Here is a 15,663-nt window from a genome sequence, read left to right as displayed (position 1 = left end):
CAGTGGGATTTGCTTAATCACTTACTAGATCAATTAACATATAGTATAGTGGTTCTAATCTTTTAATGATTTAGTAATGATAGAAAAAAATCATCCAGCATATTAGTAAAATGTTTTTCTCATCTCAAAAATATATCAGCAGACTTTTGGCATTAGTTTTCAAAACAGCATATATTGCTAAATATGAATTTGAAATTTTTTCTAGAATAATTTTATCTCAACCTTTTGGATGAGAATAGTGGAGTTAATTGTAAATTTATTTCTGGTGACTTTAAATTTATAACATTTTATATTTCGGCCATCTTTTAAAGATCCTTTGTGTATCTAGTATGAATATGCAGTACCATCACCACAGCTCTGTAGTATTGGGAATGTGGCTCAGTGGTAGAGCATGAGCTTTCTCACACACAGCCCTGCGCTCTAGCACTGGCACTTCAGAGCACCTGCTAGCTCTAGGTGGGAAGAGTGTACTTCTAGTGAGGTGATTTTTGCATTTAAGAGACCATTCAGAGCTTCAGCTAAGTACATTATTTACAATTTATATTTCAGTAGTGATTGTAAAAATTACCTAAGTATGACTTTTAATAATTCTGTACCTACTTTACAGCTATATAGTTCATATAGATGATATTTTTCTAATATAAGCCTATTTAAAATGTATACCACCATTTTAGCAAGAAATAAGTAAATTTTAATTTAATGTTTGTAAAAATAAAATATTCAGTCTAAATTTATAAAACAACTTTTACTTTAGAGGACTTTTTGGTTTTTGAATTTTTTTCTTTTTCTTTTTCTTTTGATAGAGTCTCATTGTTTTGGCCTTGGCTGGCCTGGAACTCATTGTGCAGGGCAGGCTGGCCTTGAACTCACAGAGATCAGCCTGCCTCTGCCTCCAGAGTTCTGGGTTTAAAGGTGTGCACCTCCACACCTGGCTTACTCAGAGTTTTGAAAAAGCGTTATTATCTGGAACTTGATATTTAACTTTACAGTTGATTCTTATATATATTTTAATGACTAATTAAAGCATATTAAAATAGGATATGTAACTAAATAGATAATTAAACTATATGCTTAGATAACTAAATAGATAATTAAACTGTAATATGTTTTAACTTGGAGAAAGTTTGTTGAAGACCAACAGTTGCTAATAGAATGTTATAGGCTGCTACCAGGATCTGTTGCCAAAAGATACTTGGAATATAAAAGATTTGTGTTTGCCTGTTTATATAATAAAAGGTGATTCTTTTGTATAATTATTTTTTAATCCTTAAAATATTTTTCTTTTAGGAAACTAGCCTGTGTTGTTTGTACTGTAGTGTTTGCTAATTTAAAGAACTGTTTAAAGGAGTTAAAGTTTGGAATAAAACAGTGTCTTATACCATCAACGAAACTCCTGTCCATGACACATCTGCTTTAACCACTCTTTCTATGATCTACTGAAACATTATTTTGTTAATGCTGATTGCTTAACTTGTTTTTCTTTGTTTTCTTTCTTTTGTCTTCACATCCTGAAGTTCCAACTAACCTTTCAATGCTTTTCTTCCTTACCTCTTTTATTTGCTCCATTTATGCATTAAGTGGTTGCTTAGATTTAAGGTAAGAGATTCCAGGGCTGGATTTCCATTCTATGTTCTTATATAGAATATTACATATGGGGAGTAAAGAGATATTTTGCATTTGGCCTTTTAAAACCAACAAATTAGTCCTTATTTATTTATTCAGGTCTGGCAACCTTGTTGCATGTCTTCATGTTTCCTGAGGGTAGATATTTTTGGTCATTTTGTTCATTGCCCTGTTCTTTGTGCCTAGAACAGTACCAAATACACGTTAGGTGTTAGTATTTCAAGTATTTGCTGAGTGAATGGGTGCTTTTGTGAAACTTCAATATAAATTGTATTGCTATAAAGTGTTATGAGATGAAATTGCTAGATTTTTTTTATAAATGTTGAAATTTTGTTATTGATTGGAGGGCCAACTAATATGCTCTATTTAACCCTCCCCCTGTGTAATAACCTTTTATTCTATAAATGGTGTGCTTGATTATATGGTTTGTTAACAACATGTCATTATCTTTTGACTCCCGATTAAAACGTTGAGAAGCAAAATATATCATGTCATAATGCCTTTTTTTTAAGTTGCAGTACATATTACAAAAGAATTAGGCTTTTTAAAATGTTTGTGTAAAATATATTTCAACACAATCTCACTGTCTTTTTAAAAGTGAATATTATTTGTATATATAGCATCCAAAGTTCATGATAATGCTTAAGAAATACAAATTAAGTGCACAGTGCTAGAACACTTGCCTAGAATGTAGAAACCCATCAACCAACCAAATAAGAAACCCCACACAACCAAAACAAAACTGGTACTGTTCAGAGAAGGATCCATGATAAAAGCATTTGGAGTAATGCAAGAAGCCTGTCAAGGGCTGGAGAGGTGGCTGTGCGGGTAAGAGCACTGACTACTCTTCTGAAGGTCCTGAGTTCAAATCCTAGCACCCACAGGGTGGCTCACAACCATTCGTAATGAAATATGATGCCCTCTACTGGGATGTCTGAAGACAGCTACATATAATAAATAAATAAATCTTTAGAAAAAAGCCTGTCAAATACAGTGTCACTAAGAGGATCTTCATCACCATTTCTTTTTTCTTTTTTTTTTTTTTTTTTGTTTTTTTGTTTTTTTCAAGTCAGGGTTTCTTTTGCTGTCCTGGAACTTTCTCTATATAGAGAAATTCTCATACAACAAACTCAACCTCAGTGATCTGCCTGCCTCTGCCTCCTGTGTGCTAGGACTAAAAGCACCACTGCTGCCTGGCAGCATTTCCTTTTCTTTATTAGCCAAGTTTCTGATTTCTTTTCAGATATTTATTTTCTTGTTGCTCTGCAGTTTGCCATATCTTCAGTGTAGTCAGTGATAATCAGGAGATAAAATGACTGTATTACTTAGTATTAACTATGGCCACAAAAATTTTGCCTGGTTATGGCAGATGGTTCTGAAAAAGGAAATAAAGTCACTGAAAAAAGGCTCCAAACTCTTACCTTGCTGGTAACCCAGGAATGTGGAATTGTGGGAAGGCTTATTCTGTTTAAAATGACTAAATTACAGTGAACTAGACTTAAAGAATAAGCAGTCAGTATTCAAATTTGGTTCTTGCTCTGTTAACCTATTAAGTGGTAACAGTGTCCAGAAATATTAAATAAAATAAGAAATAGATCTTTTGTTCTTAATGGTTAGCCTGTTGCCTGGGCCAGTCTCCCATACTGCTTTTCTCTAGGGTGTGCAGTATTTCTCTCTTGACCTTGAAGGTCTGTTTCATGTAAGAATAGGTCCTCTAGGGGCTTCCTAGGGAGATCTCACAGGAACTGTGCTTAGAGAAGATGCCTCAGTGTTTTTTTGTGTTTTGTTTTTTCCCCTTAGAACCAGAAAGTTTCACAGCAGAAACCCAAAGGATTGTACTACTGTAGTAATTACAGTATATGGCTCTATAGAGAAGGATAATGTTGCATAGGAAATTATGGACTTGGCCTGTTTTCCCCTTCCTCTAATACATATATAGATACAAATTATACATAATCCTTCTTTCCTTCTGTATTTAAACTTTTTTTTTTTTTTTTAAAGATTGTCGCCGGGTGGTGGTGGTGCACGCCTGTAATCCCAGCACTCTGGGAGGCAGAGGCAGGTGGATTTCTGAGTTCGAGGCCAGCCTGGTCTCAAAAAAAAAACAAAAACAAACAAACAAACAAACAAAAAAAGATTGTCAAACCTAGAGCTTTGAGCATATTAAGTATGGACCTAACTACTGAATTCTACATCTAGTCCCCGAGCCTTTCTTTTTAGTGTCTTATATAGTGTAAGCTGGTTTTGAACTCACTGTGTAGCCGATGCTGGCCTTGAACTCCTGCTTCTTTTGTCTCAATTTCCAAGTGCTGAAGTTATTAGGAGATGTGCCTATAATTTTTCATTTTTCTTACTCCCTCCTTTCACCCTGCCCCTTTTGTTTCCACTTAGCTCAGATTTCTTTGTGAAACATTCTTACCACCTTGACTTAAAGCAGTTAATGTTTATCCATCTATATGAGACCTTCAGAAGATAAGGCTTACTAACTTCTCTCTTGGAATGCTGAGGAGAGCTCGAGGAATAGTTCATGAGATAGCTCTGCAGGTCCTTGTCCTCCCTAAGGATATGCAAGTGTTTAACAGTGTCTGCGGACAGTGGTAGATGGTGTAGTTGCCTGTAAGTGGTTCAGGCTCCTGTAAGTAATCCCTCCCTCATGCTGCTGTAAGTAACTCCCACTAAATTCATCAGTCATCAAGCCAGATTTGGACGAAATTCCTTTTCAGCTTGTTGTTACCATATGCCATATCTGGGATGAATAGACATTTGTTTACGTCTTAGAAAAAGTTACACACACCACCTTCCCTTAACAATTTCTTTTCACACTACTTTTTAAAAAAAAATAAAAAAATAATTTTTTAGAGATGGTTTTTCCCTTTAAACATGACTCATATATATATATATATGCACACATATGCATATATGTATGTGTATACATATATATATATTCCTTTTATAGACCACTTTACTGTTTTTTTGAGTTTTGTATGTAGATTTTAAGGCTTTGAGAAGGTACTGCAATTTAAATAAGAGCACTGTACAAATTGAATTAAAAATAAATTATAGTTGGAAAGTTATTTTCAAATGTCTTAGCTAACCCATGTATAGAATAAAATTTTCTTTTATTCCTTTTCTGTTCTTGCTCCTCTCCTTCCTGTTCCTAGCAAATTAAACTGTAGTTTAGTGTTTGGTTCACTTCTCCCTATCACTTACGGTAACTTTGGGTTTTGTGTTGTTTAAGGTTGAGCTTAAAGGACTTTGGTTACTACTCAAATCTTGTGGTATCATTAAATCAAGATAATGCAGTTTTTAAAAGCTATGGTGGTTATTTGTCATATTACTTACAAAATTTTCTTCAAAAGTGAATTGATTTTTTTTGAAAGTGTCTTCTGACATTTTAAAGATAAAATTCCTTTACCCTCTGTTTATTAAGAGGGAGATAGCAAGGATAATTTATTTCTTACTTGATAATTTGTATTTATTGTTTAAAAGCAACAGCAAAAGGATTACACACAAATGCTTTACTTTAAAAATAATGACATTTCAAAACATTAAAGATTGTTTTAACATCACACACAACTTGTTCACTGGGCTATTCATTTGAAGAATTAAGTGCTTGATATTTTATTTCTTGCCTTTTGGATAGTTAACAATTATTATTTTAGAACTTAAATCCATCGAAGTCAGAGTTAATTTTGACAGCTTTAGTACTATGTGACATAACTAAGATTTGTTTTCACAAAATTTATATTTTAAAATTGGCCAGGTGTGGTGGTACAGCCTTTAATCCTAACACCTGGGAGGCAGAGACAGGCTGATCTCTGTGAGTTCAAGGCCAGCCTGATATATATAGTTAGTTTCAGGCTGGCTAAAGCTTTATATGTATGTATGTATATGTATATATGTATATATGTGTATATATATATACATATATATGTTGTAAATCTGTTCCAACTTCAGTGGTATAATATCTTACTCTTTCATGTTGTAACTATAACTGAAGATAGTATGAGAAATTTGAGATTCTTTCTGTAAATGTGTTGTGAAGATGGCAATGCAAAATAATAGGGACTTTAAAAAGAGCATGCATGAATCTACTTTTTGAATAGTATTTTAACCTATTGGTCTCAAACAATGTGAATTTGCATTGTACTATATTCCTTACTGACTCCTTATAACTGGATTTTTAGGGGTTTCTCTGTAAGCATTGACATATTCATTAGATGACATTGGTCCCATATTGCCCATCTTTTTTTATTTGAAATTTCAGTTGGGAATAGATATATGAATGCAGTCATGGTCTGTCTCTGACTTAGGACTCTGTTAACACGGCTTCACACGTCAACTAGCTTTCAGTTTGGGTTTGAGTGTATTTAATTCCCACTAGAACTCACACAGTGACGTGGCTTTTGTGTTCTTAGTGATGGGTTACCTCAGCCCTAACATTGTGTTTCAGATACTTAGGAAAATGCCTTGAACTTCTAGCAGCTTTCAGGTAGGTGTTTCCTCATAAGGAGAACATTAAATCTAAATTGCGAGAGTGATTGACAAGATGAAAGAGCTGAACTTTCCTTTGTATATCATACAATTTATCTGTATTTTCTATTTTCCAGTTATAACTAACTGAGTATATGCATAGTTGCATATCTTTAGTTGGAAATTCATTTTGTTTATGATATACTTGTTATCTAAAGAAAATGATTCCGTAAAGAATTGATTAAAGGGCTTATTGTTTCTAATTGAGGTTTTTGTTATCACTAAAGTTTTTATAATTACACTATTTAATTTTAGCTGAATGTAATATCACATAGTCTAACCAGTGATCTGTTGGTGTGATGGCCTAATGGCAAATAAATTTTTGACATACAAGTTTAAAATAATTTGAAAAATACTATTAGGAAGAGTCCTTTGAGTACAACTGCAGAATAGTAGAGTAGGAATTGCATACAAATTGCATGGCCGCTAATTTCTTTTTCTTATTTAAACCTCCCCTCTTTATTTTCCCAAAAACACTTAATCTCACTGCATAGAAGATAAGTTATGTTTTTTTCCAACATTGTTTTAGGTGAGTACCCAGAATATGAAAATGGGTGGACTGCCTCGCACAACACCTCCAACTCAGAAGCCCCCAAGTCCTCCTATGTCAGGGAAGGGGACACTTGGGTGAGTATATATAGTAATAAGAAACCTTAGAAAAACAACAGAAAAAAATACTGCTGTGTTAAAAAACCAACAGCATCTATGTAAATTGTAGAGAGAATATTTTCTTGGTAATGTTACCTTTTATGTGTAACTTTTTTCTGATACTTTGTACTTTAAAAGTGGTTGTGTAGATATGATTTTTTTGTAGTGAAGATATCAAGACAAAATCCTAGCTTAAAGTCATGGTTAATGAAAAAGTGAAATCTAACTTTTTCTTGAAAGTTTTAACAATTTGTTTATGTTACAGTTGAATTTATCAGGCTATCTTTGTCAAGAGGCTATGTGGATTATAATACTCTGCTTAATTTGTTATGCTATTTCTGAGCTTTGATTTGGGCTCTGGAGTTAGCTGCTTTACTGATCCTGACAGAGGGAAGGAAAGCAAGCGTGGCGTCTTCCTCGCCCCGGACCCTAGCTTTATGGTTGGCGTTGGGTTCAGGGGGTGTTGTCATCCAGAAGCCAGTTGGCAGAGCTTCTGGTTTAACTCTACTGTATCTTCTATGGTTCTTTAGTCAGTTTGTCAACATTTAGTTTTTTCTTTTCATCTGTACAGGGAGTGGTATTTTGTCCTCTGTCAACTTTCCAGGGTCATTGTACTACAAACTGGATTTTTTAGAAATGTATCAGACAAGATGCTTTCAGAACCATTTTCTTTGTGATAATTTCTACAAAAACAAAAAAACCAAAAAAACAGACAAACAAACAAAAACAACCAAGAAAGCACAAGAAGAAAATGAGCAAAAAAACGCTTCCCACCTTAAAACTCAGTCAAGCAGTTTGGATTTGGAGGGGACAGAGGCGAGTTGATGGGGGATAGTATTGGACAGATACGGTCTGACCAGTGGAAAACAAAACATAAAAGTGCAACCAGGAATAGAATGGTTTTAATTAATGAATTTATTGTATTTGTTTTTAGGCCAGGATGGCCTTATATAATGGAATCTATATCAGCCTTGAACTCTTGATCCCCCTCCCTCAAGTTTTAGAATGCTGGGATTCCAAGTTTGTACCTATAATTCAGTTTAGAATAATTCAGTTTATCTGAAATGATCTTTTTGTTCTCAGAGAGGAAAGACTCTAAGAGGTCAAGTAAGGTTTAGACTTGAGAGTGTGTGAAAACAGCTGTAGAGTGTGCTGGCTTCAGAGGAGTGTTTGCTTTGTGTGTGTGTGTGTGTGGGGGGGTGCCGCCTAAGGGAATTTGTTAAGGTTTAAGTTAAGATTGTTATCAAGTGTCCAGTAAAATTGAAGTTTCTTTTCCTCTCAGAGTTTGAATGTATTTATCATGTGCCAGTAGTGCATTTTCTTGGGTATTATCAGGGGTGTAGCTGCTCCTTGGAGAGCAGAGTGATGAACTCCATTTCATGGTCCTGGGCTGTTTTAGTCTTTCTCTACATACCGGATTATTCCTCTTCCTCCTGTTTGTTTGTTTTTTACTCCTTTAACCTTGTTCATATCACTGTTTTTTTGTATAGCTCTCAAGTAGTGAAGTTAGATTCGAATAGTCTAGTGTGCAGAAAACACTGTCAGAAAGTAAAGTTGAGAAATTTATTTCCTGATATAGATATCATATATATCATATACCAACATATTATATATATTATAATATATTATAAATTATTTAATTTAAATTATTTAAATTATTTGTAATTTGTTTCTATATGTGCATTCTAATATTTCAGAGACGGTTGTTTTTGTTTTTTTTGAGACAGGATTTCTCTGTATAACAGTTCTGGCTGTCCTAGAGCTTTCTTTGTAGACCAGGGTGGCCTCAAACTCACAGAGAGCTGTCTGTCTCTGCCTCCTGAGTGCTGGGATTTGCCACTGCCCAGCTGATGCTTGAATACTTGAAAAAAATTTTCAGTTCAAAGTCCTGGCCTTTCTCCCTTTCCTTTTAACACAATAGTAGACATAATGTCCCTTATTTATTGTGAATTGTTATTTTGTTTATTGAACAATACTTGAGGGAAGTAGGGTGAACAGTGCCTTTGAAAAACTATCTTACATGCTGGGTGGTAGTAGTGCACACCTTTAGTCCTCACACTCAGGAAGAGGTGCAGCTTTGAGTTGGAGGCCAGCCTGGGCTACAGAGTGAGTTTCAGGAGAAGCTAGGGCTACCAGAGAAACCCTGTCTTAGAAAAAAAAAAATCTCATTGAAAGTCGGTGAGCTATTAACTTGAGTGGCCAAGGAAAGTAATACTTAAAGAAACTCTGGGTACCTTGTGGGGAGTGAATTTCTGAGAAATACAAGAGCCAATTGAGCAGCACCTCGTGCAAGAGAAGAAAGCTTTTCTACGTTTCATGCCTTGGGATGCCAAATTCTTGAAGTTGTAATCTGCAAGGTATCTGTTGTCTTGAAGGATTTGGTCACTTAACAAGTAACCAGCGCTCCGGGAAACATCTTACGTCCTGTTATTTTCCTTTTTGATTTTTTTTTTCATTTGCTTCCTTTGAAAGGAGTATTTGGGAAAAGGGAAACAATTTTTTTTTTATAACATCTGGTTTGAGTTTTATACTTTAACTAAGATAGAAGGACTTAGGTAACCTGTCTTTTAAAGTTTCTCTTCAATGACAAGCTCTGAGGAGGAAAGAGATTAAGATGAAGTTGAGGGAGAAAGGTTGTAAAAAAGAAAAAAATGAAATTAAATAGTGCATTTTTAGGACCAATAAATCTTTAATTTCTATGTGTTTAGTGTATAAAAAGGGGAATGAGTTACAGCTGGTACTGATCATCATGTGGAGTTTGTGACTCCAAAAATCTAGATTTGTTATATATATTTTTAAATATCTATGGTTAGGGAGAGAGAGGAGAAGAAGATAATTAGTGCATTCATTCAGTGCATTTGGGAGATTTTCACATGATCCTAAAGTAATTCAAATTCTTCTAAGAAAAGAGTAGAGTTTAGAAAACATTGGCCTAAACAATGGAAAACTTGTGTTTTCTGCAAATAAATAAACAAAAAATCATTAGCATAGGGATGAGGTTGGAGACTGAAATTTACACTACATACTCACCAGAACTCTCTCTACTGGTAGAAGAGTTATGCTGAAGGAAAGACAAATTGATAGCTGGGTTAAACCACATTTCCTCTTTCTGCTTACAAATTGTATTTCACTGGCAACTCTGAAGTTACCGTGCCGAAACGTGATTAATCACACAATACATACGCTCTTCTTTTTGTAGGCGGCACTCCCCCTATCGAACACTGGAGCCAGTGCGTCCTCCAGTGGTGCCAAATGATTACGTACCTAGCCCAACCCGTAATATGGCTCCCTCGCAGCAGAGCCCTGTGAGGACAGCTTCTGTGAATCAAAGAAATCGAACTTACAGGTATTTTCTCTACCTCAGTGCAAAACATGATGGTCAGAGCACCATAATCTCTTCAGATAACTTCAGCTAATCTCTCTCATTTTCCAAGCACTAAGTTCTTTTCCTCACTCTACTCTCCCAAACCTCATCTGATTCTTCCTCTCTCTCCTCATGTTCTGATGCAACTTTGAACAGCCAGGAATGTCTAAAAGACATTTCAGAAATAAACTTAAGTTAATCTAAAAACCGTTACTAACCAGGAATAGAAATTGCAAGTTATTTTTTGGTGAAAATTTATATATGCAAAACTATTCATAATAAAATATTAGTATATTTCCATGCCATTACAAACTGAAATAAAATAATTTAGTAAAATATACTAAAAGCTTTAGATAGGTGTTAAGCCAGGATATAAAAGGTAGTATTATTTTGATGTGTAAGCACCAACAGTTTGCCCTTATATTTATAGGGAATTTACTTAAATTTTTTTATAAGATAGATTTTATAAATAGGTATCAAAACACGTTTTCTGAACTCAAGAGTTTCTCCTTATATATTAAGGAGTTCCTATTTGAAATGGAAGCCTTTTGAATTACATTTCTTGTAGCTATGTGCGTTTCAGAAATACATGGGAATCCTGGTGTTGTGCTCTCTATACTCATGCTTGGTGGTTCTTCCTTCTTCAGCAGCAGTGGGAGCAGTGGAGGAAGCCACCCAAGTAGTCGGAGCAGCAGTCGGGAGAACAGCGGAAGTGGGAGTGTGGGGGTTCCCATTGCTGTTCCTACTCCATCTCCTCCCAGCGTCTTTCCAGGTAGAGCATTAGTGCTCATTTGTTTGCTTTTATTTTGTGAATTTAAATTCAATTTGTTGAGTTTAGTGTGTGTGTGTGTGTTTTGCTGGTTGTTAAACCCAGAGTCTCCTTAAGATGGGTTTTCTTCTTAATGAAAAACTTAAAGACAGCTTCTCTAGCACTCCATACCTTTTTGGGAAGTCTGCATATCCAGCTGATCTTAATGGCTTTGCTATCTTTCTACTTTGTTACTTTGTTTTATGTCCTTGGTGAGAGCTCAGTTGGTGCTTTGAGGTTCATGTTCATTATTGTATGAGCTGCTCATTTTCAGTTTGTCTTATAACTGCATTTTAATGGAAATGATGAAGACATGGTTTGAGAATCATTTTGATAACAAAGTATGGGGAATGTAAATTTAGGAGCATTGGAATCCAGCAGTTTCTGAAAAACCGTTTCTTCAATTTCTTGAAACAGAAAGATATAGTAGTTTGGTTTGAAGACACAGAGTTTGAATTTAGTTTTAAAAGCATGAACATAAAAGCATTGAGAGAGCGGCTGAAGGGGCAGCTTCTGGATTCAGAGCCCTTACTGCTCTTGTAGAAGATGCAGGCTTGGTTTCTGCACCCAAGCTGGATGGCTCACAACTGCCTGTAACTCTAGCTCCAGAAGATCCCAACACCCTCTTCTGGCCTCTGGACATCCGTGTGCACATTTGTACACTGCATGTACACATAAACTCAGGCTTACACATGTGTTTAAAAAAAAAACTTTAATTAAAAAAAAACAGCAAGAAAATCCAGGTATGTTGGCATACTCTTTTACCCCAGCACTCAGTAGGTAGAGGCAGGTAGATCTCTTCAGTTTGATGTCAGTCTGATTTGCAGAGTGAGTTCCGGGACAGCCAAGCTCCACAGAGCTATCCTATCTCCAAAAATCAAAACTCAAAAGCAAACCAAACTAAACCAAACCAAACTCTAAACCCAGCAAGATAGAATATTACATAATAGATAGTGGTACACGCTTGTAATTACAATATGCGTAGGCTAAGGTAGGTAGGAGAATAGTGATGTAAAAGCCAGTGGACTATGTAGTGAGAATTCCTGTTTCCAAAAATAAAACAACATATTTAATTATAGTAATCCAAATAGTACTTTTTTTTTTTTTTTACAAAAATCACATAACATGGTATGCATGTTTGTTTAAATTTTTTTTTTAAACTGATAAACTACTGTTTGGAATATGACTGTTGTAATTCTAAAAGAATATTGTTGCTTTACTGTGGTTTTATATACTTAGAACATTTTATGATAATAATAGACAGGAAATAGTTTTCTTCTAAGTTAGTAACTTTCAGGTAAAAAGGAAATTGTTTTTAACTAATTAACATTTTTCTATACTACCGTGAGCATCTTGAATTATTTGTTGTTCACCTAATGACCTTAACCATTTTGTTTTCAGTGCTTTATTCTTTTGCCTAGTGTTAAGTGCTGAATACTCTTAATATTCCAATGCTTCTTCTAATGCTAATGTGACTGCCTTATTAATGCTGCCTCTTAACTCCTCTTTCCCGGCAGCCCCTGCTGGCTCTGCTGGCACTCCTCCCCTTCCTGCTACTTCTGCATCTGTCCCCACCCCTCTTGTTCCTGCTACTGTACCCTCCTCCACTGCCCCAGATGCTGCTGCTGGGGGTGCACAGACCCTTGCTGATGGCTTCACTTCTCCAACTCCCCCTGTTATTTCTTCTAATCCCCCTGCAGGTGAGTATTGGCATGCAGACAGATCCCGTCATCTGCCCATTCTTTCCTGAAATTCCAGCTTCATATTTGTTGGTTTGGCTTTACTTTGTATTTTTTTTTTCTTTTTTTCTTTTTGTTTTTTCGGGACAGGGTTTCTCTGTGTAGCCCTGACTGTCCTGGAGCTCACTCAGTAGACCAGGCTGGTCTCAAATTCAGAAATTCACCTGCCTCTGCCTCCCAAGTACTGGGATTAAAGGCATACGCCACCACTGCCTGGCTACTTTGTGTTTTTTTTTTAAATGATGATAAATATTTTAACCAGAAAGTGGCATGTTAACAAAGAATTTATTGAGAAAAATGGGGTAAAGTCTATGATAGACTTGTCAAATGAAGGAGCACAAACATTAGCATTACTTTAATTTATTCTGTTAAATATTTGTGAACTTAATATGGAGTCAACTTCTGTATAGTTTTGAAAACTTAACATTAGAACTATTCTAGGAAGCTGAGGAGATAGGTGAGTTGGTAAAGCTTGCTGTGCAAGCCTGAGAACTTGAGTTCTATCTCCAGCACCACGTAGAAAGCCAGGCATGGTGGTGTGCATTTGTAATTCCAGTGCTGGGGAGCTGAAGGCAGGTGGGTGCCTGGGGTGTGCTGACTCGTCAACCTAGTCCAAGGGTTAGTGCCAGGTCCTAGTGAGCGACAGTGTTTAAAAATACAAGGTTGGTGGCTCCTGAGGACTAACACCAAAGGTTGTCCACTGGCCTCTACATGCTCAACTGTTCACACACATGTATCTCATGATGTGCAGCACATGCACATCAGTACTATTATTATAGGTTAAGTAATTAACAAAAACAAGCCTATGACAATTGAAATTTTTTTTATAAAGATTTACTTATTTTATGTATTCGAGTACACCCCAGAATAGGCCATTGGATCGATCCTATAACAGATGGTTGTGAGCCATCATGTGGTTGCTGGGAATTGAACTCAAGACCTCTGGTAGAGCAGTCAGTACTCTTAACCATTGAGCCATCTCTCTAGCCCCTGAAAAATATATTTTACTGCAGTATTTTATATAGCAAATTACAAATCTCTGTGTTTATCATAAACTCAAAAATTATACTTTCAAAGGATTTTATTTTTTCTTATTTTTAGTTTTTTTTTTTATTGAAAAGGGAAGTAAAAACACTTTATGGTAAAATTAAAGATTACATGGAAAATATTTCGGATAAAATAGAAGAGATATATAGAAAAATACATAAAAATTGATGATTTTCATGAAAAATTAAAGAGTAAAGTGGTAGACATGTAAAACATTGCTAAATTAATTGAAATATGAGATAGAAACATTTTATTATAGAATTGAAGATTTACATGGAAAATATTTCTGATAAAATTGTAGAAAAATTTTAGGTGTTAAAAATTTTAAACATGTTAGAATTGAAGATTATCATGGAAAATTTTATATAGATGTAATAATGGTAGGCATAAAAGTATTCCTAAGTTGATTGAAAGTGGAATTATAAACATTTCTGATAAACTTGAAGATTTACATGGAAAATATTTCTGATAAAATTGAAGAAATATATAGAAAGACATGTTAAAATTAAGATTATCATGGAAATTATACAGATAAAGTGATAGGCATAAAGATAATTCTAAGTTGATTAAAGGTGGAATTATCAACATTTTCAGATAAAATTGAAGATTTACATGGAAAATATTTCTGGGAAAATTCAAGAAATAAACAGAAAAACATGTTAAAATTGACTATTTCATGGAAATTTTTACATATAAAATGGTAGATATAAAAACTCTTTCTAAATTAATTGAAGGTGGAATTAGAAACATTTGTGATAAAAACGATTTATATTGAAAACATTTCTGAGCTGGGCAGTGGTGGCGCACACCTTTAATCCCAGCCCTTGGGTGGCAGAGGCTGGTGGATTTCTGAGTTCAAGGCCAGCCTGGTCTACAGAGTGAGTTCCAGGACAGCAAGGACTACACAGAGAAACCCTGTCTTGAAAAACCACACCACACACACACAAGAAAAGAAAAGAAAAGAAAAGGAAGAAAAGATTTCTGATAAAATAGAGGAAATATATAGAAAGATTAAAATTGAAGATTATCATGAAAAATAATGCAGATAAAATGGTAGATGTAAAAACATTACTAAATTAATTAAAAGGGGAATTACAAACATTTTCTGATAAAATTGAAGATTTACATGAGAAATATTTCTGTTAGTCTATGTCTTTTTATTGGGGAGTTGAGTCCATTGTTGTTAAGAGATATTAAGGAATAGTGATTGTTACTTCCTGTTATTATTATTATTAATTTTTTTTTGGTTTTTTTTTTTTTTTGGATTTGGTTTTTTTGAGACAGGGTTTCTCTGTATAGCCCTGGCTGTCCTGGAACTCACTCTGTAGACCAGGCTGGCCTCGAACTCAGAAATCTGCCTGCCTCTGCCTCCCAGAGTGCTGGGATTACAGGCGTACGCCCACCACTGCCCGGCTACTTCCTGTTATTTTTGATGTTACTTTTATGTTTGTGTGGATATCTTCTTTTGGGTTTGTTGGAAGAAGATTACTTTCTTGCTTTTTCTAGGGTAAAGTTTGCCTCCTTGGGTTGGCATTTTCCATCTGTTATCCTTTGTAGTGCTGGATTTGTGGACAGATACTGTGTAAATTTGGTTTCATCATGAAATATCTTGGTTTCTCCATCTATGATGATTGAGAGTTTTGCTGGGTATAGTAGCCTGGGCTGGCATTTGTGTTCTCTTAGGGTCTGTATGAGGTCTGCCCAGGATCTTCTAGCTTTCGTCGTCTCTGGTGAGAAGTCAGGTGTGATTCTGATAGGTCTGTCTGCCTTTATAAGTTACTTGTCCTTTTTTCCTTACTGCTTTTGTGGTTTTTTTTTTTTTGTTTGTTTGGTTGTTTTTTTTGTTTTGTTGTGTTTTGTTTGGTTTTTGTAGATTTTTGTTTTTTTTTTTTTTTGAGACA

General features: G+C 35.1%; 1 protein-coding gene across 4 annotated transcripts in view; it reads left to right on the top strand.

Annotated features, from left to right (window-relative positions):
* The window catches only part of Abi2 (abl interactor 2), a 72,247-nt gene that overhangs the window by 30,088 nt on the left and 26,496 nt on the right, over nucleotides 1–15,663 (top strand). For 2 of the 4 annotated variants that reach the window (XM_052192674.1, XM_052192672.1), the window contains exons 4-6: nucleotides 6,686–6,783; nucleotides 10,004–10,150; nucleotides 10,819–10,940. In XM_052192674.1, the coding sequence (XP_052048634.1) occupies nucleotides 6,686–6,783; nucleotides 10,004–10,150; nucleotides 10,819–10,940 (367 nt within the window). Of the gene's footprint in view, nucleotides 1–6,685; nucleotides 6,784–10,003; nucleotides 10,151–10,815; nucleotides 10,941–15,663 lie in introns of all 4 variants that reach the window. The other 2 variants (XM_052192673.1, XM_052192671.1) reach the window with 1 other exon arrangement.

Source organism: Apodemus sylvaticus, chromosome 9, assembly GCF_947179515.1.
Source record: "Apodemus sylvaticus chromosome 9, mApoSyl1.1, whole genome shotgun sequence".
Lineage (NCBI taxonomy): Eukaryota > Metazoa > Chordata > Mammalia > Rodentia > Muridae > Apodemus > Apodemus sylvaticus.
The sequence above is the reverse complement of the archived record's forward strand: the minus strand, read 5'-3'. Positions and strand labels throughout refer to the sequence as shown.